At 40.3% G+C, this 19,431-nt stretch overlaps 1 protein-coding gene across 25 annotated transcripts in view; it reads left to right on the forward strand.

Annotated features, from left to right (window-relative positions):
- Positions 1 to 19,431, forward strand: part of KIF13A (kinesin family member 13A) — a 198,443-nt gene that overhangs the window by 74,228 nt on the left and 104,784 nt on the right. For 24 of the 25 annotated variants that reach the window (XM_081518112.1, XM_081518124.1, XM_081518129.1 and 21 more), the window contains exon 3: positions 7,169 to 7,181. The exons of the other annotated variant lie outside the window; for it this stretch is intronic. In XM_081518112.1, coding sequence (XP_081374238.1) covers positions 7,169 to 7,181 — 13 coding nt within the window. The remainder of the gene's footprint in view (positions 1 to 7,168; positions 7,182 to 19,431) is intronic. 25 annotated transcript variants of the gene reach the window in all.

Raw genomic sequence — 19,431 nt, forward strand, 5'->3', positions numbered from 1 at the left:
TATGTTCATTTGTTGGTATGCAAGTATATGAACTTATCTTCAAACTACACTTAATAAATCCTGGTGGAAGATGAGCCTTTATAGCCGCCCATCAAACACAGTCCCAGCCCTGTGTCCTACTGTCTCTTTCTGCGGACAGACTACTGAGCTCATACGATGCGGTGGTCCTCAAGCAGGCTGTGTGCTCCAGCACATTTTTGCACTCACAGTTCTCCCTATTGAAGGGCCATTTCTTTACCCTGTCAGCTGGGTGACTCTCTTCACCTCTTAGACACGGCGCCGGGGTTTCCTTCTCTGAGAAACTTCCCTTCTTTCCCAGGTGATCTTTCCCTCTGGAGCTGCTGTGCACATCACACTGTATCATAATTGTGTGTGTAAGTTGCATTTCTTGTTGTCTGAAAGGCAGCATGTCTAACTGATTTTATTTCTCAACAAAGCGCACAGTATATGTTAGGTATTTGTGGACTGGAATATAGCTCTTTGTTTCTGTCTGTGCTCCATCCCACACATCCCAGTCTACTTGATATTAGTTCTTCATGAATGTGTCTGTCTCTCTCACAAGGTGTTGAGGTCAGAGACTATGCCTCATTCCTCTCTTGTCCCTCAAAGCGCCTATGATGTTCAGTGTAGTGATCAGTACTCAGTCAATGCTTGCCTGTTTAACAGGGTTACTTGGCCTCTGATATTTAGTTCTCCAAGAGGAAGGTGAAAGTCAAGGGCTTTATAAAGTATAAGTCCTTAGAGTATAGTCTCTAAGAGTCAAATATCATTTAATTCTGTATCTTTCTGATGTAGGTTGGCAATTTCCAACAATTAATCAAAACATTTCTTAGCACACGGAAGAGAGTTTTCTGTTTCAGAAGAAGGCACTCATCATTCGTGTCTCTTGAAGCGCCAGCTGGGGTTAGGGCTTGCAGATATCGGAGTTTGGGGCCATCTGACTTGTAAGTAGCTCACTCTGTAGTTGATGGGCTGTAAATACTGGACAAAAGACTCCTTGCCCAGAGCATCATCTTTTGGTGTAAGGTGTGAAGAGAGAATGACAGCTACATAGGATTGTTGTCATTGTAATATGCTATTTATACTGCCTTATTGATTTCACTCTCTTGTTAAACTCTTATATAGCCTACTAAATTCAGTACCTACTCCTCATTTCAAGAGGAGTTTTCTGTAGCTGGCCAGATACAGGTCCAGCTTATCTTTACAGTTCTATATCTATGTGTGTGTGTGTGTGTGTGTGTGTGTGTGTGTGTGTGTCTTGTGTCATCAAACTGAGTCTAGTTGACCTCTGAAGCTCTTGAGGACTTGACCCTAGCTAGCATCCCATCGAACTTCTCTGTATGAAATGCTGATCTAGAGAAATAATTTAAATAAGACATAGGAAATGGTCTCCATTTTCTGACAGTTCTTGACACCTTCACTGATATTAAAGGCAAAAAATCTAGCTCCCATACTCTGGAGTTATGAGATTGTGGTGGTGATGCAAGAAAGTCTTCACATCTAGATTACATTTAACCCACAAGTGTACAAACTTACCTCTGAGTTCTTCCTGTGATTGCAGTTCAGTTCAGTCGCTCAGTCGTGTCCGACTCTTTGCGACCCCATGAACTGCAGCACGCCAGGCCTCTCTGTCCATCACTAACTCCTGGAGTCCACCCAAACCTATGTCCATCGAGTCAGTGATGCCATCCAACCATCTCATCCTCTGTTGTCCCCTTCTCCTCCTGCCCCCAATCCTACCCAGCATCAGGGTCTTTTCCAATGAGTCAGCTCTTCGCACGAGGTGGCCAAAGTATTGGAGTTTCAGCTTCAACATCAGTCCTTCCAATGAACACCCAGGATTGATCTCCTTTAGGATGGATTGATTGGATCTCCTTGCAGTCCAAGGGACTCTCAAGAGTCTTCTCCAACACCACAGTTCAAAAGCATCAATTCTGCGGCGCTCAGCTTTCTTCACCATCCAACTCTCACATCCATACATGACCACTGGAAAAACCATAGCCTTGACTAGATGGACCTTTGTTGGCAAAGTAATGTCTCTGCTTTTAAATATGCTATCTAGGTTGGCCATAACCTTCCTTCCAAGGAGTAAGCGTCTTTTAATTTCATGGCTGCAATCACCCTCAGCAGTGATTTTGGAGCCCAAAAAAATAAAGTCTGACACTGTTTCCACTGTTTCCCCATCTATTTCCCATGAAGTGATGGGACCAGATGCCATGATCTTAGTTTTCTGAATGTTGAGCTTTAAGCCAACTTTTTCACTCTCCTCTCTCACTTTCATCAAGAGGCTCTTTAGTTCTTCTTCACTTTCTGCCATAAGGGTGGTGTCATCTGCATATCTGAGGTTATTGATATTTCTCCCGGCAATCTTGATTCCAGCTTGTGTTTCTTCCAGCCCAGCGTTTCTCATGATGTACTCTGCATATAAGTTAAATAAGCAGGGTGACAATATGCAGCCTTGATGTACTCCTTTTCCTATTTGGAACCAGTCTGTTGTTCCATGTCCAGTTCTAACTGTTGCTTCCTGACCTGCATACAGGTTTCTCAAGAGACAGGTCAGATGGTCTGGTATTCCCATCTCTTTCAGAATTTTCCACAGTTTATTGTGATCCACACAGTCAAAGGCTTTGGCATAGTCAATAAAGCAGAAATAGATGTTTTTCTGGAACTCTCTTGCTTTTTCGATGATCCAGCGGATATTGGCAATTTGATCTCTGGTTCCTCTGCCTTTTCTAAAACCAGCTTGAACATCTGGAAGTTCACGGTTCATGCATTGCTGAAGCCTGGCTTGGAGAATTTTGAGCATTACTTTACTAGCGTGTGAGATGAGTGCAATTGTGTGGTAGTTTGAGCATTCTTTGGGATTGGAACGAAAACTGACCTTTTCCAGTCCTGTGGCCACTGCTGAGTTTTCCAAATTTGCTGTCATATCGAGTGCAGCACTTTCACAGAATCATCTTTCAGGATTTCAGTACTACATAACTGTGTAGGATTGGGGACTGCGATATCATGCAAGTAGTACATGGCATGGCCTCTGCTTTCAAGGGTTTAAGTCTTAAGGATACCCAAGACTCAAATTCAGACAGGATCACTGAAGGCCACAGGACTATATGTATGGCAGTGATGTTAGGCTGTTTTGTTGACCATGGGAATCCTCAGCTATCAGAGCTGGCAAAGGTCAATGTGGTCTCAAACAATTGGAGAGGAATTGAGAGTGGAGCCTTGAGCTGGGTTTTGGAGAGGGGCGATTTGATCAGGCAGAAGGGCGAGACCAAGTGGGTGAAAGGCATGGAAGTTATAAGAGTTGTGTGGGGAGTGTGTGAAGTGTGGGTGACCTTGAAGAGACCCATCAGCTTTTTTGTCCTGAGAGAGGAAAGAACTTTCGGTGTTTTACAAAGTAGAGTTAGCATCAATCAGTGTAGGACCACACATTCTTATTCTCTCTCTAAGCCTGTGTCTGCAGGTCAGTGAGTTCTTAAAAAAATATACTTTTAATATTGATTATGTTCACAATAGATGTTTATATTCATCTTTTTTCATAGATACATGAGAGAAAACTTTTATCTTTACATTGCAACATCACATTAGTTTTTCCTTTTTTCCCCCCAAAGGATAGCATGCTGCATTTGGTTATAGTATCAGTATTACTCATGTTGGAAAACTTTTTCTTCACAATTACCAGAAAATGATACAGAGCCTCTGGGAATTGGGGCAGTAAACTATGGTTCTGGATAAGGATGCTTAATTTCTTATCAGCTAATTCAAACCTCAAGAAATGTTTATCAGTTAATGAAGTGCAGTTGTGATAAACCAAATGATTGGTTTCCTAATAGGAATAAAGAAAACTGTGTTGAAATGTCAATAAGGAAAGGATCCGTCTATTATTGGATGGCAAAGGAGGTCAGTTGTGTCCAACTCTGTGCGACCCCATAGACAGCAGCCCACCAGGCTCCACCATCCCTGGGATCCTCCAGGCAAGAATACTGGAGTGGATTGCCATTTCCTTCTCCAGTGCATGAAAGGGAAAAGTGAAAGTGAAGTCACTCTGTCATGTCCGACTCTTAGCGACCTCATGGACTGTAGCCTACCAGGTTCCTCCATCCATGGAATTTTCCAGGCACTCTGTATAATAGGCTCCAGTTCATCCACCTCATTAGAACTGATTCGAATGTATTCTTTTTAATAGCTGAGTAATATTCCATTGTGTATATGTACCACAGCTTCCTTATCCATTTGTGTGCTGACGGACATCTAGGCTGCTTCCATGTCCTGGCTATTATAAACAGTGCTGCGATGAACATTGGGGTGCACATGACTCTTTCAATTCTGGTTTCCTCAGTGTGTATGCCCAGCAGTGGGATTGCTGGGTTATATGGCAGTTCTATTTCCAGTTTTTTGAGGAATCTCCACACTGTTCTCCATAGTGGCTGTACTAGTTTGCATTCCCACCAACAGTGTAAGAGGGTTCCCTTTTCTCCACAGCCTCTCCAGCATTTATTGCTTGTAGACTTTTGGATAGCAGCCATTCTGACGGGCATGAAATGGTACCTCATTGTGGTTTTGATTTGCATTTCTCTGATAATGAGTGATGTTGAGCATCTTTTCATGTTAGCATGTTCCATCCCCATTAGATTCTTTGGTTCATTGTAGCCTTAATGTGAAACATGTATTTTACTAATTTGTCCCATGTTGTTTCATATGGTTGCTTTATTGTAGGCCAAGTCAATTGGCTTTTCTTTACCCTGATAAATAAAGCTGTGATTTAAATGGCTTTTAAAAAATAAGGCAGGCAATATAAGAGAAGGCTTTATCAAAAGTACTGTGAGTGAGGTTTTTATTATTATTATTATTGTTCTATCTGTTCAGAACAGATACCTTCTAGAGCAGTTGTTCCACTTAAAGAAATTTTCTTGGAAGAAACCTCAAGCTTTATGTACAGAGCAAAGATCCCTGGCTCTCTTAGATTTAAAAACATGCGTGCATTTTTACAACGACATCCATAAATGTTTGTCTTGTTTAAAAGGATAGATGCACAGAATGTTGAGACTTCTTAATAGCAGCTTGAAATACCAGTTTTTCTAGGTAGTTTCCCTCTGAAAGCTGGGGACAAAAATCACATTCCTCTTGTCCCCGCCTGGGGTCATGACATAAGGATTCATTTCTTTTTAGCTAATTCATGGAATTTCAAAAAGATAATTCTTTATCTTCATCATTATAAGAAATGTCATGATTTTCTTTCCGTAGATTTAAAGTTTATGGTTATCTACCTAATTGTGGAATCCGTGGAGTTTCTTTTCTTGATATTGAACTCTGGGGCCAGAGTTGGGGGCTTCATAGTTCCGGGAGGGATATTGTACACAGTTCAGTTCAGTCGCTCACTTGTCCAAATCTTTGCAACCCCATGGACTGCAGCATGCCAGGCCTCCCTGTCCATTTCCACTCCCAGAATTTACTCAAATTCATGTGCATTGAGTCGGTGATGCCATCCAACCATCTCATCCTCTGTCGTCCCCTTCTCCTCCTGCCTTCAATCTTTCCCAGCATCAGGGTCTTTTCCAATGAGTCAGTTCTTCGCATCAGGTGGCCAAAGTACTGGAGTTTCAGCTTCAGCATCAGTCCTTCCAATGAATATTCAGGACTGATTTCCTTTACGATTGACTGGTTTGATGTCCTTGCAGTCCAAGGGACTCTCAAGAGTCTTCTCCAGCACCACAGTTCTAAAGCATCAGTTCTTTGGCACTCAGCTTTCTTTATAGTCCAACTCTCACATCCATACATGATTACTGGAAAAACCATAGCTGTGACTATTTGGATCTTTGTTGGCAAAGTAATGCCTCTGCTTTTTAATATGCTGTCTAGGTTGGTCATAACTTTTCCTCCGAGGAGCAAGCGTCTTTTAATTTCATTGCTGCAGTCACCATCTGCAGTGATTTTGGAGCCCCCCAAAATAAAGTCTGTCACTGTTTCCACTGTTTCCCCACCTATTTGCCATGAAGTGACGGGACCAGATGCCATGATCTTAGTTTTCTGAATGTTGAGCTTTAAGCCAACTTTTTCACTCTCCTCTTTCACTTTCATCAAGAGGCTCTTTAGTTCTTCTTTGCTGTTGCCATAAGAGTGGTATCTGCATATCTGAGGTTATTGATGTTTCTGCCAGCAACCTTGATTGCAGTTTGTGCTTCATCATTGAACACAGTGACTGAGAAAGGGCACCGTGCTGTTCGTGCCTATACCTTTTAGTTCCCATGCTGTCTGCCCTGGAAAATCCTGTTTTGTTTTGTTTTTTTAATTCTCATGGTTCTATTCCCTATGAAGAAAGATTATAGCCATAAGAAAACCCCCTCATTTCTTTTTAACAATCATTTTGGAGTTTCTGAATCGATGGTATTGGAGACTGGTTAAGAATAACCACATCTGGAAGGCCAAGCCCCTGTGATAGGATTACATGCCATATAAATCATAGTTCAGCTCCTTAACTTTGTACACAATTAAAACATTTACTGAGGAAATTAGTCTAATGGTTTGTTACTTTGGAAACTATTTCCTTTTCAGAGATTTTACTGGATGCAAAGTTTTTTTTTTTAATGCAAAATTGAATGATAAAAAAATTCATGTATGGTTGATGGTAAGGATGCAATTTGCTTTTAAATTTATACTCAGGGTTGAAATATGTGAAAATTGTCATCTAAACAATGCTTTCTAAGTGGGGGAGAAATCCCATATTGATTAGAGTATTTTTCAAAGGAAATATGTATATATATGCCAGTTTAAGAAAAATTCAAATATGAAAACTGATTTTGAAGTATTTGACCAAAAGCAATATGATTGCAGCGTGTTTCTTTTTTTTTTTTCTGATGCTCTCTTTGTTGGCTATTTTATTATAATCATTAAAAATACCTCTGAATGACTGGATAGATTCTGTTAAGCCAAGGAAGAAACTTATTATGCCCACACTGTGTTTTTGAGCAAATACAAGAGTTTATTGCTTCAGGCAGTGGAGTAAATTTGGCTTCTGATCTTTGTGAAGTAGAGCATATATTAGATCATGTAATCAAGATGCTGAGTTTGCCTTGTTTTTTTTTCTTTCATTGCTTCCTTATGATGTATCGCTGCTGTGTGGACAACCCTCTCTACTTCTGCTGCTGAAATTTTTGTTTCCATCATTCAGGAAACCTCCCAAGGTAAGCACCAGATACGGAATTTGGTATGCATGCTGGCTGAGTGTGCCAAAATTTCGAATTTCATCCATCACAATGACCCATGTGAAACACCTGTGGTTTTGAGAAGACAGCTCAGCATTCTAATGTAAAACTTAAACCATGAACAGTTAATGTTGGTAATGATTTTAAATGTGAATGAACCTCTACATCTTATAAAGCACTTTCATACATTATTTCATCCTTGGAACTAATGTGTGGGTTTTCAGAACAAACCTATCTGGCTGTTGTTTATATTTTGTTGATGATGAAATGAGGCCCAGAGAGAGGAAATAACATGATAATAATAATAATTCATGGATAAGGTAATGGAGAGTGAAAGTGAAAGTTGCTCAGTCGTGTCCAACTCTTTGCCACCCCATGGACTATAGTCCATGGAATTCTCCAGGCCAGAATACTGGAGTGGGTAGCCTTTCCCTTCTCCAAGGGAAATCTTCCCAACCCAGGGATCGAACCCAGGTCTCCTGCATTGCAGGCAGATTCTTTACCAGCTGAGCCACAAGTGAAGCCCAAGAATACTGGAGTGGGTAGCCTAGCCCTTCTCCAGCGGATCTTCCCGACCCAGGAATCGAACTGGGGTCTCCTGCATTGCAGGCGGATTCTTTACCAACTGAGCTATGAAGGAAGCCCCCATAGGGTAATGCAAAACTAGATAATATCACCACCTAGAATATGGGAAGACAAAAATGGTAACATCATGGTAGGTTGGTAACTGGGTTATTGACTGGACAAATTATCTTTTCTGTGTCCTACTAAGAATCATTGATATCATCAGAAAAATTCTCCAAACTTTTAGAGTTTCAGCCATCTGCCAACTTTATGTGCTCCTTTGGAGTTTCTAGCCAATTGCAAAGTCCACTAATTAGAGCTAGCCCCCATGCCCCGGCCAGCCTTTGTTGGCATGTGTGCCAGTGAGAAGCCTAAAAATTAAAGAGTAGGTAGAAAAAGAAGACAATGAGAAGCACGACATCATCTGAATGGTCAACTCTTGAATGAATGAAGGCTGATTTTTATTACCGGTGAGTATTTTATTGGTTATCCAAGGGACACTTAGTACCAAAAGGAAGGAGAAATGCAAACAGCCTCTGACCAGTGATGCTGGTTATAGCTTTGGTTTTTGAGATGGGATCAAGTCAGGCTATACCCACATATATTATATGGTCAGAATCTAAGTTACATTGGGTAAGGGGAAGAATTCCAGGATAGATTAGACTTACTTATCTCTGGGATTATGAAGGAAAATCTAACTTAACTTTTGGAGTATTGAGACCTCCCTAAAATGCTAAGTGTTATCCTTTATGTTTATTGAAGGCAGTATAGGAATTGTCCTTGACATTAAGAGTTCCAGCTCCAGTAAGGAAGGCGTGCACTGAACAGATAATATGAACTCTTTTAAGAAAGAGGCAGTGTATGATGTTTAGAAATATAAGCACTGGCATCCTGGCCAAATCTGAGGGATTAGAAGGTTATTCCTGAGCAATCATTGACGTGGTGTGTGTGCTCAGTCGTTTCTGAGTCTTTTGCGACACCATGGACTGTAGCCCTCCAGGCTCCTCTGTCATGAGATTTCCCAGGCAAGAATGCTGAAGTGCATTGCTATTTCCTACTCCAGGGGATCTTTTCCAACCCAGGGATTGAACCCACATCTCTTGCATTGGCAGGTGGGTACTTTACCACTAGCGCCACCTGGGAAGCCCCATTGATGTGGAAATGTGTAACCAAAAATGTCTCTGCTACTCAGAAAGATATGAGCTCCCCTTAAGTAGCTTTCTTCCCTTGCTGTTGGTTCCTAAAGGTTTCAGAACAGACAACCAACCTTGTGATGTATTTAATTCTCTCCCTACAGAAAAAGGCACTAAAATCCTAAACAGTTCCACGTAGGGTTACTTAATGAAGGAGAAGCAGTGAAATGAAAGAGAGACACAAAATCACAATTTTAAAAAACCACTAATTGCTTTATATACAGAAATGTTCTGGTTACTTTCTACCTGGTATACAATAGTTTTGTGGTTTCACTAAGTATCCTATTAATAGTTTCATGAAGTATCATGAAATTTCCAAGATAAAATGAACGATGTTAAATATAAATAAATATGCACATGCACACACACACGCACATATGTGTGAGTGTGTGTGTATGTGTGTGCATGCTGTAAGGCACATCTGGAAAGTATGAAGATCATCTTAGATTCAAATAAATGACATAGCAAAGTGAAATTTTTTAAAAAGATGCTAAGATAGATAAGGTCTTTTCTTGCAGAAACTGTGACTATTGAAAGCAAATGGGAAACATATTTTTAATGATGACTATATAAACATGAACTTTTATTTATTTCAGACAATGAGATTTTGACATGCTTAATTAGTAAAAGCATCAAAGAAGACAAGTTGGTTTCATTTAACAAATATTCTGGGCAGGGGCCAAGTGCTACATGGATCAGACCAGATCCTAGCATTCTAATGGGGTTGGAGTACAGAACATGTGCACAGTGTAATATAAAATCAAGTGTGCTGAAGGCCACAGGAGGAAAATACCTGTGAAACTCATTGGATGGAAGAAAGTCCTATTCTGACTTCTGCAGAACTCACAGCTAAGACCAGACAAAATATTAAAAACCTATACTTGAACCTTTAGATGGCATCTACACAATGACTGTTGAATGAATGAAGGAAAAAAAGACCTGTTGTACCAGAAGGACACTTCACCAGTTTAGTAGAAAGAAGGTTCAAGTGTAGCTAAATTATGTGTTCCCTTTACTGGTGGACAGAACCACTTTGCTAAAGACTGAGCCAGAGAATAGGTGGGGAAACACTGGAAACAGTGACAGACTTTATTTTCTTGGGCTCCAAAATCACTGCAGATGGTGACTGCAGCCATGAAATTAAAAGACGCTTGCTCCTTGGAAGAAAAGTTATGACCAACCTAGACATCATATTAAAAAGCCAGGGACGTTACTTTGCCAACAAAGGTCCATCTAGTCAAAGCTATGGTTTTCTCCAGTAGTCATGTATGGATGTGAGAGTTGGACTATAAAGAAAGCTGAGTGCCGAAGAACTGGTGCTTTAGAACTGTGGTGTTGGAGAAGACTCTTGAGAGTCCCTTGGACTGCAAGGACATCTAACCAGTCCATCCTAAGGAAATCAGTCCTGAACATTCATTGGAAGGACTGATGTGGAAGCTGAAACTCCAGTACTTTGGCCACCTGATGCGAAGAACTGACTCATTGGAAAAGACCCTGATGTTAGGAAAGATTGAGGGCAGGAGGAGAAGGGGAAGACAGAGGATGAGATGGTTGGATGGCATCACTGACTCAATGGACCTGAGTTTGAGTAAACTCCGGGAGTTGGCGATGGACAGGGAGGCCTGGCGTGCTGCAGTCCATGGGGTCGCACAGAGTCGGGCACAACTGAACAACTGAACTGAACTGAGCCAGAGAAAACACTCTGTCCTAATTCCATTCTCAAGGAGACCCAAATGCCCGGCTGGGTCATAATCCTGATCCTCTTCTGTGGCCTGTCCCCAAAGGGAAAGTGCCCATTGAACCTTACAAATCTCACCAGCAATTTGGATTCTCTTGTCATTAATTTGTGTTTTCCTGAGGAATATCTGCCTTTTCTTGTAGACTGTGTTTGGACAATTATTGAAATTATGCCTAAAGATGTTGGTAAATAATAATCACCTCCTGATAGTATTCTCTGTTTCTATTATGTGTGAGGATTTTGCACATTTTACTTAAAAATATTCTAAGGTAGAGGTGCTGATTAGGAGAAAGGAGGGGCTGTCTCTTAAAATATTTGGTTGAGTTATCACTGTTCCTACCCAACTGTTAGAGAGGAGAGAAGTCTCACAGTCTTTTTATCTATCCTTGAAACTGTACTCTTAGAATGCTATGCTATTTTCATTGTTTGTATTAATAATAGCTATCTTTAATTCAGCACTTACAATATGCCAGATCCACTTTAAATCCAAATTAAAATTTAATGCAAACTTGGATGCCTTCAGAGAAATAGGGGCAAAATCACTGGTTGCCAGGAGGAGTGAGAGGAGAGGGGAGATGAATAAATAAATGAAGGACAGGATTTTTAGAGCAGTAAAACTATTCTGTATGATACTGTAAGGGTAGATATATGACATTATGCATTTATCAAAACATATAGGACTGTATAGCTCAAAAGAGTGAACCTTGATGTATGGAATTTAGTTGTTAATAATGTATTGATATTGGTTTATCGATTATAATAGATCTAGCATAACTAATACAAGTTATTAGTAACAACAGAAACTGCTGAGGGGGTGTTTGTAAAGGGGGGGTATATGGGAACTCTTTGCACTAGCTGATCAGTTTTTCTGTAAACCTAAAACTGCTTTAAAAAATAAAGTATTAATTATGAAAAAATAGATGTACTTCATATTCACAGAATAAAATAGCAAAAACTATGTGAAAAGCGTTTGACAAAGTTCAACACTTGTTTATGATATAAACTTGCAGCGATTGTAGTAGACAGAAACCTCCTCAAGGTGGTAATGGGCATGCGTTAAACATATACAGCTGTCATCATATTTAACAGTAAAAGACTGAACACTTTCCATCTAAGATGCAAAATAGGTGAGGATTTAGCCACTTCTATTCAGCATTGGCTGGACTTCTTAACCAGTGTAATTAGGCAAGAAAGAGAAAAGAAATTCAGATCGGAATGGAGGAAGTAAAAGCATCTTTGTTTGTAGATAATAAGGTCATATATTTGATAAACATTAGAGAATCTCCAAATAAGCTTCTAGAACTTACAAGTGGCAGGGTGGCAAGAAAAAGGTCAAAATAAAAATTATACCTCTTTAAGATAGCATGAGCAATTAGAAAATAAAAATTAACAGCAACCCAATAATTTACAGTAGCTTCAAAAACATTAGATATTTAGGGATATACTTAGTTGAAAATGCACAATGCTGCTACTGCTAAGTCACCTCAGTCGTGTCCGACTCTGTGCAACCCAGTAGATGGCAGCCCAGCAGGCTCCGCCATCCCTGAGATTCTCCAGGCAAGAACATTGGAGTGGGTTGCCATTTCCTTCTCCAGTGCATGAAAGTGAAAAGTGAAAAGTGAAAGTGAAGTCGCTCAGTCGTGTCTGACTTAGTGACCCCATGGACTGCAGCCTACCAGGCTCCTCCATCCATGGGATTTTCCAGGCAAGAGTACTGGAGTGGGGTGCCATTGCCTTCTCCGAAAATGCACAATACCTTTTTGTTAACATCTCAAATATAGTTGACCATTGAATTGTAGGCAGATGTGCCAAGAGATGGAGAAAATATAGACTGTATTCAGAGCATGACATAGCATAGAGTTGGACTGCTGGTCCATGGAAGGGAATCTTGGGTGACATATTTAGAAGGAGGTTGAGGAACTTCTCTGATGGTCCACTGGTTAGGACTCTGAGCTTTCACTGCCGAGGGCATGGTTTCAATCCCTGGTCAGTCAGGGAACTAAGATCCCATGAGCTGCGTGACATGGTCAAAAAAAAAAAAGGAGGGGATTGAAACCAAATCCTGCTGTGGAGGGCCTGGATACCAGGGTTGCATCTCGATTTATTCCATGTCTCTGTTTTGACCAAAGCAGTGGCCTGATTCAAATTCCTTTTCAGGTTAATCTGAAAGCAGAGCATAAAATAAATTGGGTTTGGTCAGTGGGTGGGAACAGGATGGTATTCAATAAAATGAGCCAGGAATGAGGTAAATTCATTTCAATAAAATGAGAGATAATGATGGCCTGCATTGGTGTGGTGGCATGAGAGAAGAGGAAGGGAAGAATGATCAAAACATTGCAGAACTAAAGTATCCAGGACTTGGATGCTGATAGCATGTGGGAGAAGGCAGCGCCACAAGAGGAGGCAGAGATGAATCTGGAGTTTGAAGCTGAGTAACTGAAAATTCAGCAGGAACTGAAGAAGAAAGACCTGATTTGGTGCATGGCAAAGGGAAAGAGTTCAGTTTTAGAATGAATTGAATTAGAAATGATGGCAAAGCATCTGAGAGACGCCTAGCAGGTAATATACAGTTTGTAGTCTGCCCTAGATGGGAAGGAGATAGGAGGCAAAGGAAGAGGTATTGATTATGTTGTCAAAGAAGAAAGGATTAAGTAGGATAGAAGACGTGAGAGAATAGGGGTGAGCAGGGACCCATCCTGTTTTCGGGAATGGGTGGGGAAGAGCCTGTGAAAACTCAGGAGAGAAACCAGATACCCTTGTGGTGCTGCTGCTCATGACACTGAGGGCACCTACACTAGTTCTTGCCGAATTGTGTTTCTTTTTTTCTTAAAAGTTATTTTTTCTAGTGTTGTATTAGCTCAAGAAAAAAATATTCTTCTGGTTGAACTTGAGAGGAAGATTGAACTTTTTTTTTTATATTGCACGTGCATGTACAATAGAAAGAGAAATTTCCACAAATGTATCCTTGTAGAAATTGTTTTGTACTATATATTTGGATTTTCTCTTTGGTCTTACATTTTGTAAATTTGTACTCTAGAGTAGAGAAACATTTATTTCGGCCTGGGCCTAGTGCATACCATTTAATCCTTTCACCAGTAGCATATCATGCAATGTTTATTGGAGCGTGTTCTACTTCCCTTAAAAAGAAAAATAAGCTTTTAGACAAACATAGAGACACCTGCTTTTTGCCTCCTTGTTAGTTTAAAATAAAGAGCCTTTGTCTCAGAATGTTCAGAGTTGAGATAGGTGTGTTTTTCCTTATTGTGTGTGTGTGAAGATCTCTGTCTGATTATGTGTTACGCACGCTCTGTTGATGGAAACCAGGAAAGTGTCCCAGTCACAGGAGCTTTGCCTTTAGAAGCCCAGTTCCAGGTCTCCCTGCTGGCCCTCAGAATGTCAGGCATGTTCTAGGACACTTCACTTTTCATGCTTCTGTCATCTCTGGCACAGGTATCTTACCTTCCCAGGGAGCTACACTGAAACACATGCAGAGAAAAACAAGTGAATTCTTCCTGCTTTTTCTGTTTTCTTCTTCACCCTTCAGTATTTGTTGAGTACCGTCCATGTGCCAAGTGAGCACTTTGGAGCTGGAAGAAATTTCTGAACTCAGACCATTCAGGGTCTGCGACTAAGGAGATGGAGGCTTAAGGAGTAAATCGGCCCAGACCATTCAGTGAGAGAGCTTTGGGCTGCAATTCTAGGCCTTCTGATTGCTGCTACTGTCTGTTATACCATGTGCTTATAAAGTGGTTTTTCTGTTTTTTGGGTTTTATGGAGTAAAAGAAGCAGAAAAGAGTAAGGAAGAGCCTGAAGCAAAAATAAACATCTGCAAGATCACTTTGTTTGCAATCACATTCTTCTGTACCCCGTTTGCTCATTTTTAAAGACACGATTATCATTTTAAGATCTCTGTAAGTTAGTGTAAGAGTCATTTGAACAATTTGATCTTGTTAATTAAACTCACTTTGAGGTGAAAGTCTTAGTAGCTCAGTTGTGTCTGACTCTGTGTGACTATATCCCGCCAGACTCCTCTCTCCGTGGGATTCTCCAGGCGAGAATACTGGAGCGGGTTGCCATGCCCTTCTCCAGGGGACCTTCCTGTTTTTTATTTACAAGCCCTGTTTAGAACTATTGAACTTAAGGGTGTTAATCCCTCTTCTAGTTACATAAGTGTGTTGGCAAAATCTTAAACAGGAGAAAATGACAGCATAACAAAATAAAATTGTTACTTTTTGGAGGCAGTATCCTTTAAAGGGTCATACTGCCGTACCAAAAAACCTGACTTTACAGAAAAAAGCTCAGAAATAAGGAGGAAGAAGTCACTGTATACAACTTAGGCCACCTGAAGTGCAGTTTCATTCAGACTCATCTTACGTTCTGTGACCGCCATCATTTTCATCATTCACTTTGTGCATTTCTGAAGACTGAGTGGCAGCCTGAAATGAGATGAATTCTAAACCTGTTCTGTCCAGTACAGCAGCCACTTAGCCACACATAGCATTTGAACATGTGCTATGTGACTAGTCAAGACTGAGGTTTTTGTTTTTTTTTTAATTAACTTTTTTAAACAGTTCTGGCTTTTAGCAATTTATTTTTTTTTTAAATTATTTATTTATTTGACTGCACCAGGTATTCGTTGAAGCATATGGGATCTAGTTCCCTGACCAGGGATTGAACCCAGGGCCCCTGCATTGGGAGCACAGAGTCTTAGCCACTGGACCACCAGGGAAGTCCCAAGACTGAGGTTTTTGTGAGTGTAAAAATACACCCCAGACATCAAAGACGTGGTATGAGGAAAAAAGTAAATATTTTAAAAAGTGTATTAGGTTAAATAAAAACATTATTTAAATTGTTTTAATCTCTTGACTTTTGAATGTGCCTACAGACGCAATTTAAATTGCATACGTAGCTTGGATCATGTTTCTGTTTCAGACCAAACATATAGCTGAATATGGAACTTCTTTTTAGCATCCATCCTGAGGTTTTCGCTCAGTTTCTCTTACCCTGTTAAATGCAGCCACTCTGCTCTCACCCCTTACATTTCTGCCTTTATATCTGACCCCATGAGTGTTGCAGCTGCATGAATTGAATAGCAGCATAGCCCTACCCCTCTGCGTTTTTTCCTAGGAGGCATTTTTACTTTATTCATTCAAATGTCATTTATTAGATGACTATAATTGAGAACGTTTGTGGAAAGTACAGTATGAAGAATTTGTGGGGCTCAAGAGGCGATTTAACTGGAGGTTCCTGCTCTCTGGAACTCACAGTACGGTGAGGAAGATTAAACATGTACAGCGTTGTAAGTGGTGGAAAACAGATCATGCTGAACATCATCATTTCGACATGACATGAATGTAGGGCTTGAACTCTTGGGTCTGGTTCGGTTCTCTGGCAGTGTGGTGAGACGTGAACACGTTTGACACACCACGTCTCTCATAACCCTTGTACTCTTTCAAATGAGCAGAGTTGAAAAACACCAGCAGGACAGGGGCTCGCGGATATTTATAAAACCGGAGAACTGGGGTTTGTGGAGAGATCTCAGGTGCAGCTCCAGAGTCGACAGCGGCCAGAACAAGCTATGAGTAGCAAGCAGCTCAGTCCGCAGATGTGAACAGTGGGTGAATTGTACCCGGAGAGGAGGATGGCAGGATCGTGTGAGCACAGAGAGACACACTCCTTCATGCAAAGCCCAGCCAGCCTGCATAGAGTGGACTTTTCTCCCCCCATGGGAAGCCCTTTTCATTCTGGACTTGGGGGCTAGGAAGTACACAGTGAGGCTTGTGTTGATCCTTTTGACGAGGAACTCGGTGAACTGTAGCAGCTCTCTTCTCATGGCCGTATGAACCTTCTTTGCCTTTTCATTTTTCTTTCTTTATTTGACTCAGCAGATACAGAGCACCTATCTACCGTGTCTGTGGCTGTAAGGATTAAAGAAATGAATTAGCACAAGCCCTGGCCCAGGAGACTTCCAAGCCTGATGAGAAAGTAGCATGCTTAGGATGGTGCCTGCTACATAATAAACACTCTCTAAATGGAAACTGTGCTGTACTGTTAACTGGGAGAGGAGCCCATCCATAGAGACTGTCAAAACGGATAGCAGTAGCTGCCTTAGACTGAGTTTTACTGTGCACCATGCATTATATTGGTAGACACTTTGCTAAATGCCCACAGCCCTCATTTAATATAAAATGTGTGCTTACTTTGATAGACTGTGTATTCGAGAAGTGAAGCTATTGACTGAAAGAGCACAGAGGAGGGAAGTCGAGGAAGCACTGGAGGAGGTGACCTTTGGGCAGGTCTTGAAGAATGGCCAGGGGGTGAAGAGAGGCAGAGTTGTCAGAGGAGGGATTTTCTTAGACTTCTACATTTTCTCTTCTCCTTTTTTCCCCCTGGACTTCCCACTGTGCTCATCCACCCAGAGGATTTCTTGGTCATTGGTGGAAGCTCTCAGAGCTGGAGAGATGCCTGACTCTTGACATAATCTGTAGGTGAATAGGGGAACTCGCTCCTGTCTTTTGGGAAAGGAGTGGGAATCCAGTAAACATGCAGATCATGTCTGTAGGGTGACATTGGTCTTGTCACTTTCACAGTGGAGTGGGAACAGACTTCGACCAAGTACTGTTGGGTAATCTACTACCCTACTCACCAGTGTGGGCTGTTTTATTTAAGCAGCAGTCATGTGTGAGAACACAGATTTACAAGATCGTTTTTAAGTGAATGGTCATTCACTGTGAAGTTGCTTTAAAAAGTAAATTCTCAGAGTATTTTTGTTTGGTGGAATTATGGGCAATAAAATCATTAGCAAAACCAAGGTCTTGACCTCTCAGAACTAGTAATGTAGAACAAAGGGACTCTCTTATATACGTTAACACATACAATCTGGTCAGAGAGGTATGAAATTCAGAGTAAGAAGAAGTAGTGTCCTTAAGAAAGGTTTCATAAGGGAGTGACATTTGAGATGATGCTAAAATAATTTAATAAGGAGAAATTAGAAAGGGAGTATGCTTTGATGCATTTTGCAAAAACTCTGATGTGTATGTTTGGAGGTGTTTCTTTGCCTAAAATTAAATTATCTTGAGAAAAGTATTGGATTAATCACTTTCTGCCTGGAGAGGAGTTGAAAAGTACAAAAATTATTTTGGGGAAAAAAAAAACCCATGCTTTTTAATTTTCAAGAATTATTTTGTCTTTATAACTAGACCAAAAGAGACTAGAGGACAGAAACACATGCCTAATGTGTATTTGAGTTCCCTATAGTACCTCAAACTGAGAGCAGTGGCAATTAGCCATTGGTTGAATGCTTTCTGGATCAACTGTTTTATAATTGCAGAAAGTGTGCAATTAGTGAAAGTGTGCAAGCAGAAAGGTATGCAGATGAAAGTACCTTTTACATTTGGTATTTATGGATCAGAAAAATGATTACAGGTCACATTTCTTAGAACCCTGATGTCCTCTGTTTCTTCAAGGAACATAAAAGATGCTGTTTTTCTTTTTTTAAAATGGCAACTTGAATTTTGCTGACATACCAGTGAAATGAGACTTTTCGATAAGAGTGGAGTTTCTCTGTGGTACATCCTGCCTCTGCGTTGTAAAGCATGTTTGCCTCAGAGTGTATATCCCCCAACACATCTGCCTTATTGAAAACAGCTTGTGATCATTTTACAGGATGATCAGTGGTTCACAGAGATACAAAGTGAACATTTTTAGGAGTGTGCTGAAGGTGGGACCAATGTGTCCAACAAGCTTCAGGGAATTAAATGTTCTGAGATTTAGAGTCACATTTCATTGAAGACAATGGTTTTCAGATTTTAAAACAACTGATGAGCATCTATACCTTTGGTTCTTTTTCTAGTTGAAGGTTCTTGGAAAACGTGGGTTGCTTTACCAAAAAAGTTCACAATGTTGATTGGCATTGGTGAAATATGAAAATTATACTTGGTTTCCAGATTTGATTTTTTGGGGGGAAGGTCAGTTGTATGCATTAAAAAGTCCCCCATCTCCTATACTCAAGATACCAGTGACTTCATAATGAATAGGTAAAATAAACATTTAGGAATTCTGATGAAATTAGTTAGAAGTCTTGAATAAGTGCATTTCTCTAGTATAATGTGCTGGCTTCAAAAAAAATGATTTCCTTTTTATTTGAAGTGGTTAGTTTCCAAAGAATAACTCTCAGGAAAATAGTTATCTCTTTTGAAATGTCAATGATTTTTTTTGAACTTTTTATTTTGTTCTGGGGTATAGTCGATTAACAACACTGTGATAGTTTCAGGTGAACAGTGAAGGGACTCAGCCATACATGCATATCTATCCATTCTCCTCTAAACCCCTCTCCCATCCAGGCTGCCACATAACGTTGAGCAGAGTTCCTTGTGCTATACAGTAGGACCTTGTTGGTTATCCATTTTAAATATAGCAGTGTGTATATGACCATCCCAAACTCCCTAACTATCCCTTCCCATTGGCAACTGGAAATGTCAATGATTTCTGTATTAGAAAATAAAAATTTCTCTAAGACTTAAGAAAGCCATGTCCTCTTTTGTTACAAACCTTTGTGATTAAGTTAAATAATTAATTTTTTTTTTTAGCCAGGAAAAGAAAGATAATTGTTTGTGAACACTAGTTTATTTATAGTACTAACAAGATTGGAGGGGAAATGATCATGCTACCTAAGATAAATTATTTTAAACTTTTACACACTATTTTCATAAGTCATACCAAATAATTATTCTCA

The sequence above is a fragment of the Giraffa tippelskirchi genome, chromosome 8 (assembly GCF_054371585.1).
Source record: "Giraffa tippelskirchi isolate mGirTip1 chromosome 8, T2T-mGirTip1v1.2.pri, whole genome shotgun sequence".
Classification (NCBI taxonomy): Eukaryota; Metazoa; Chordata; class Mammalia; order Artiodactyla; family Giraffidae; genus Giraffa; species Giraffa tippelskirchi.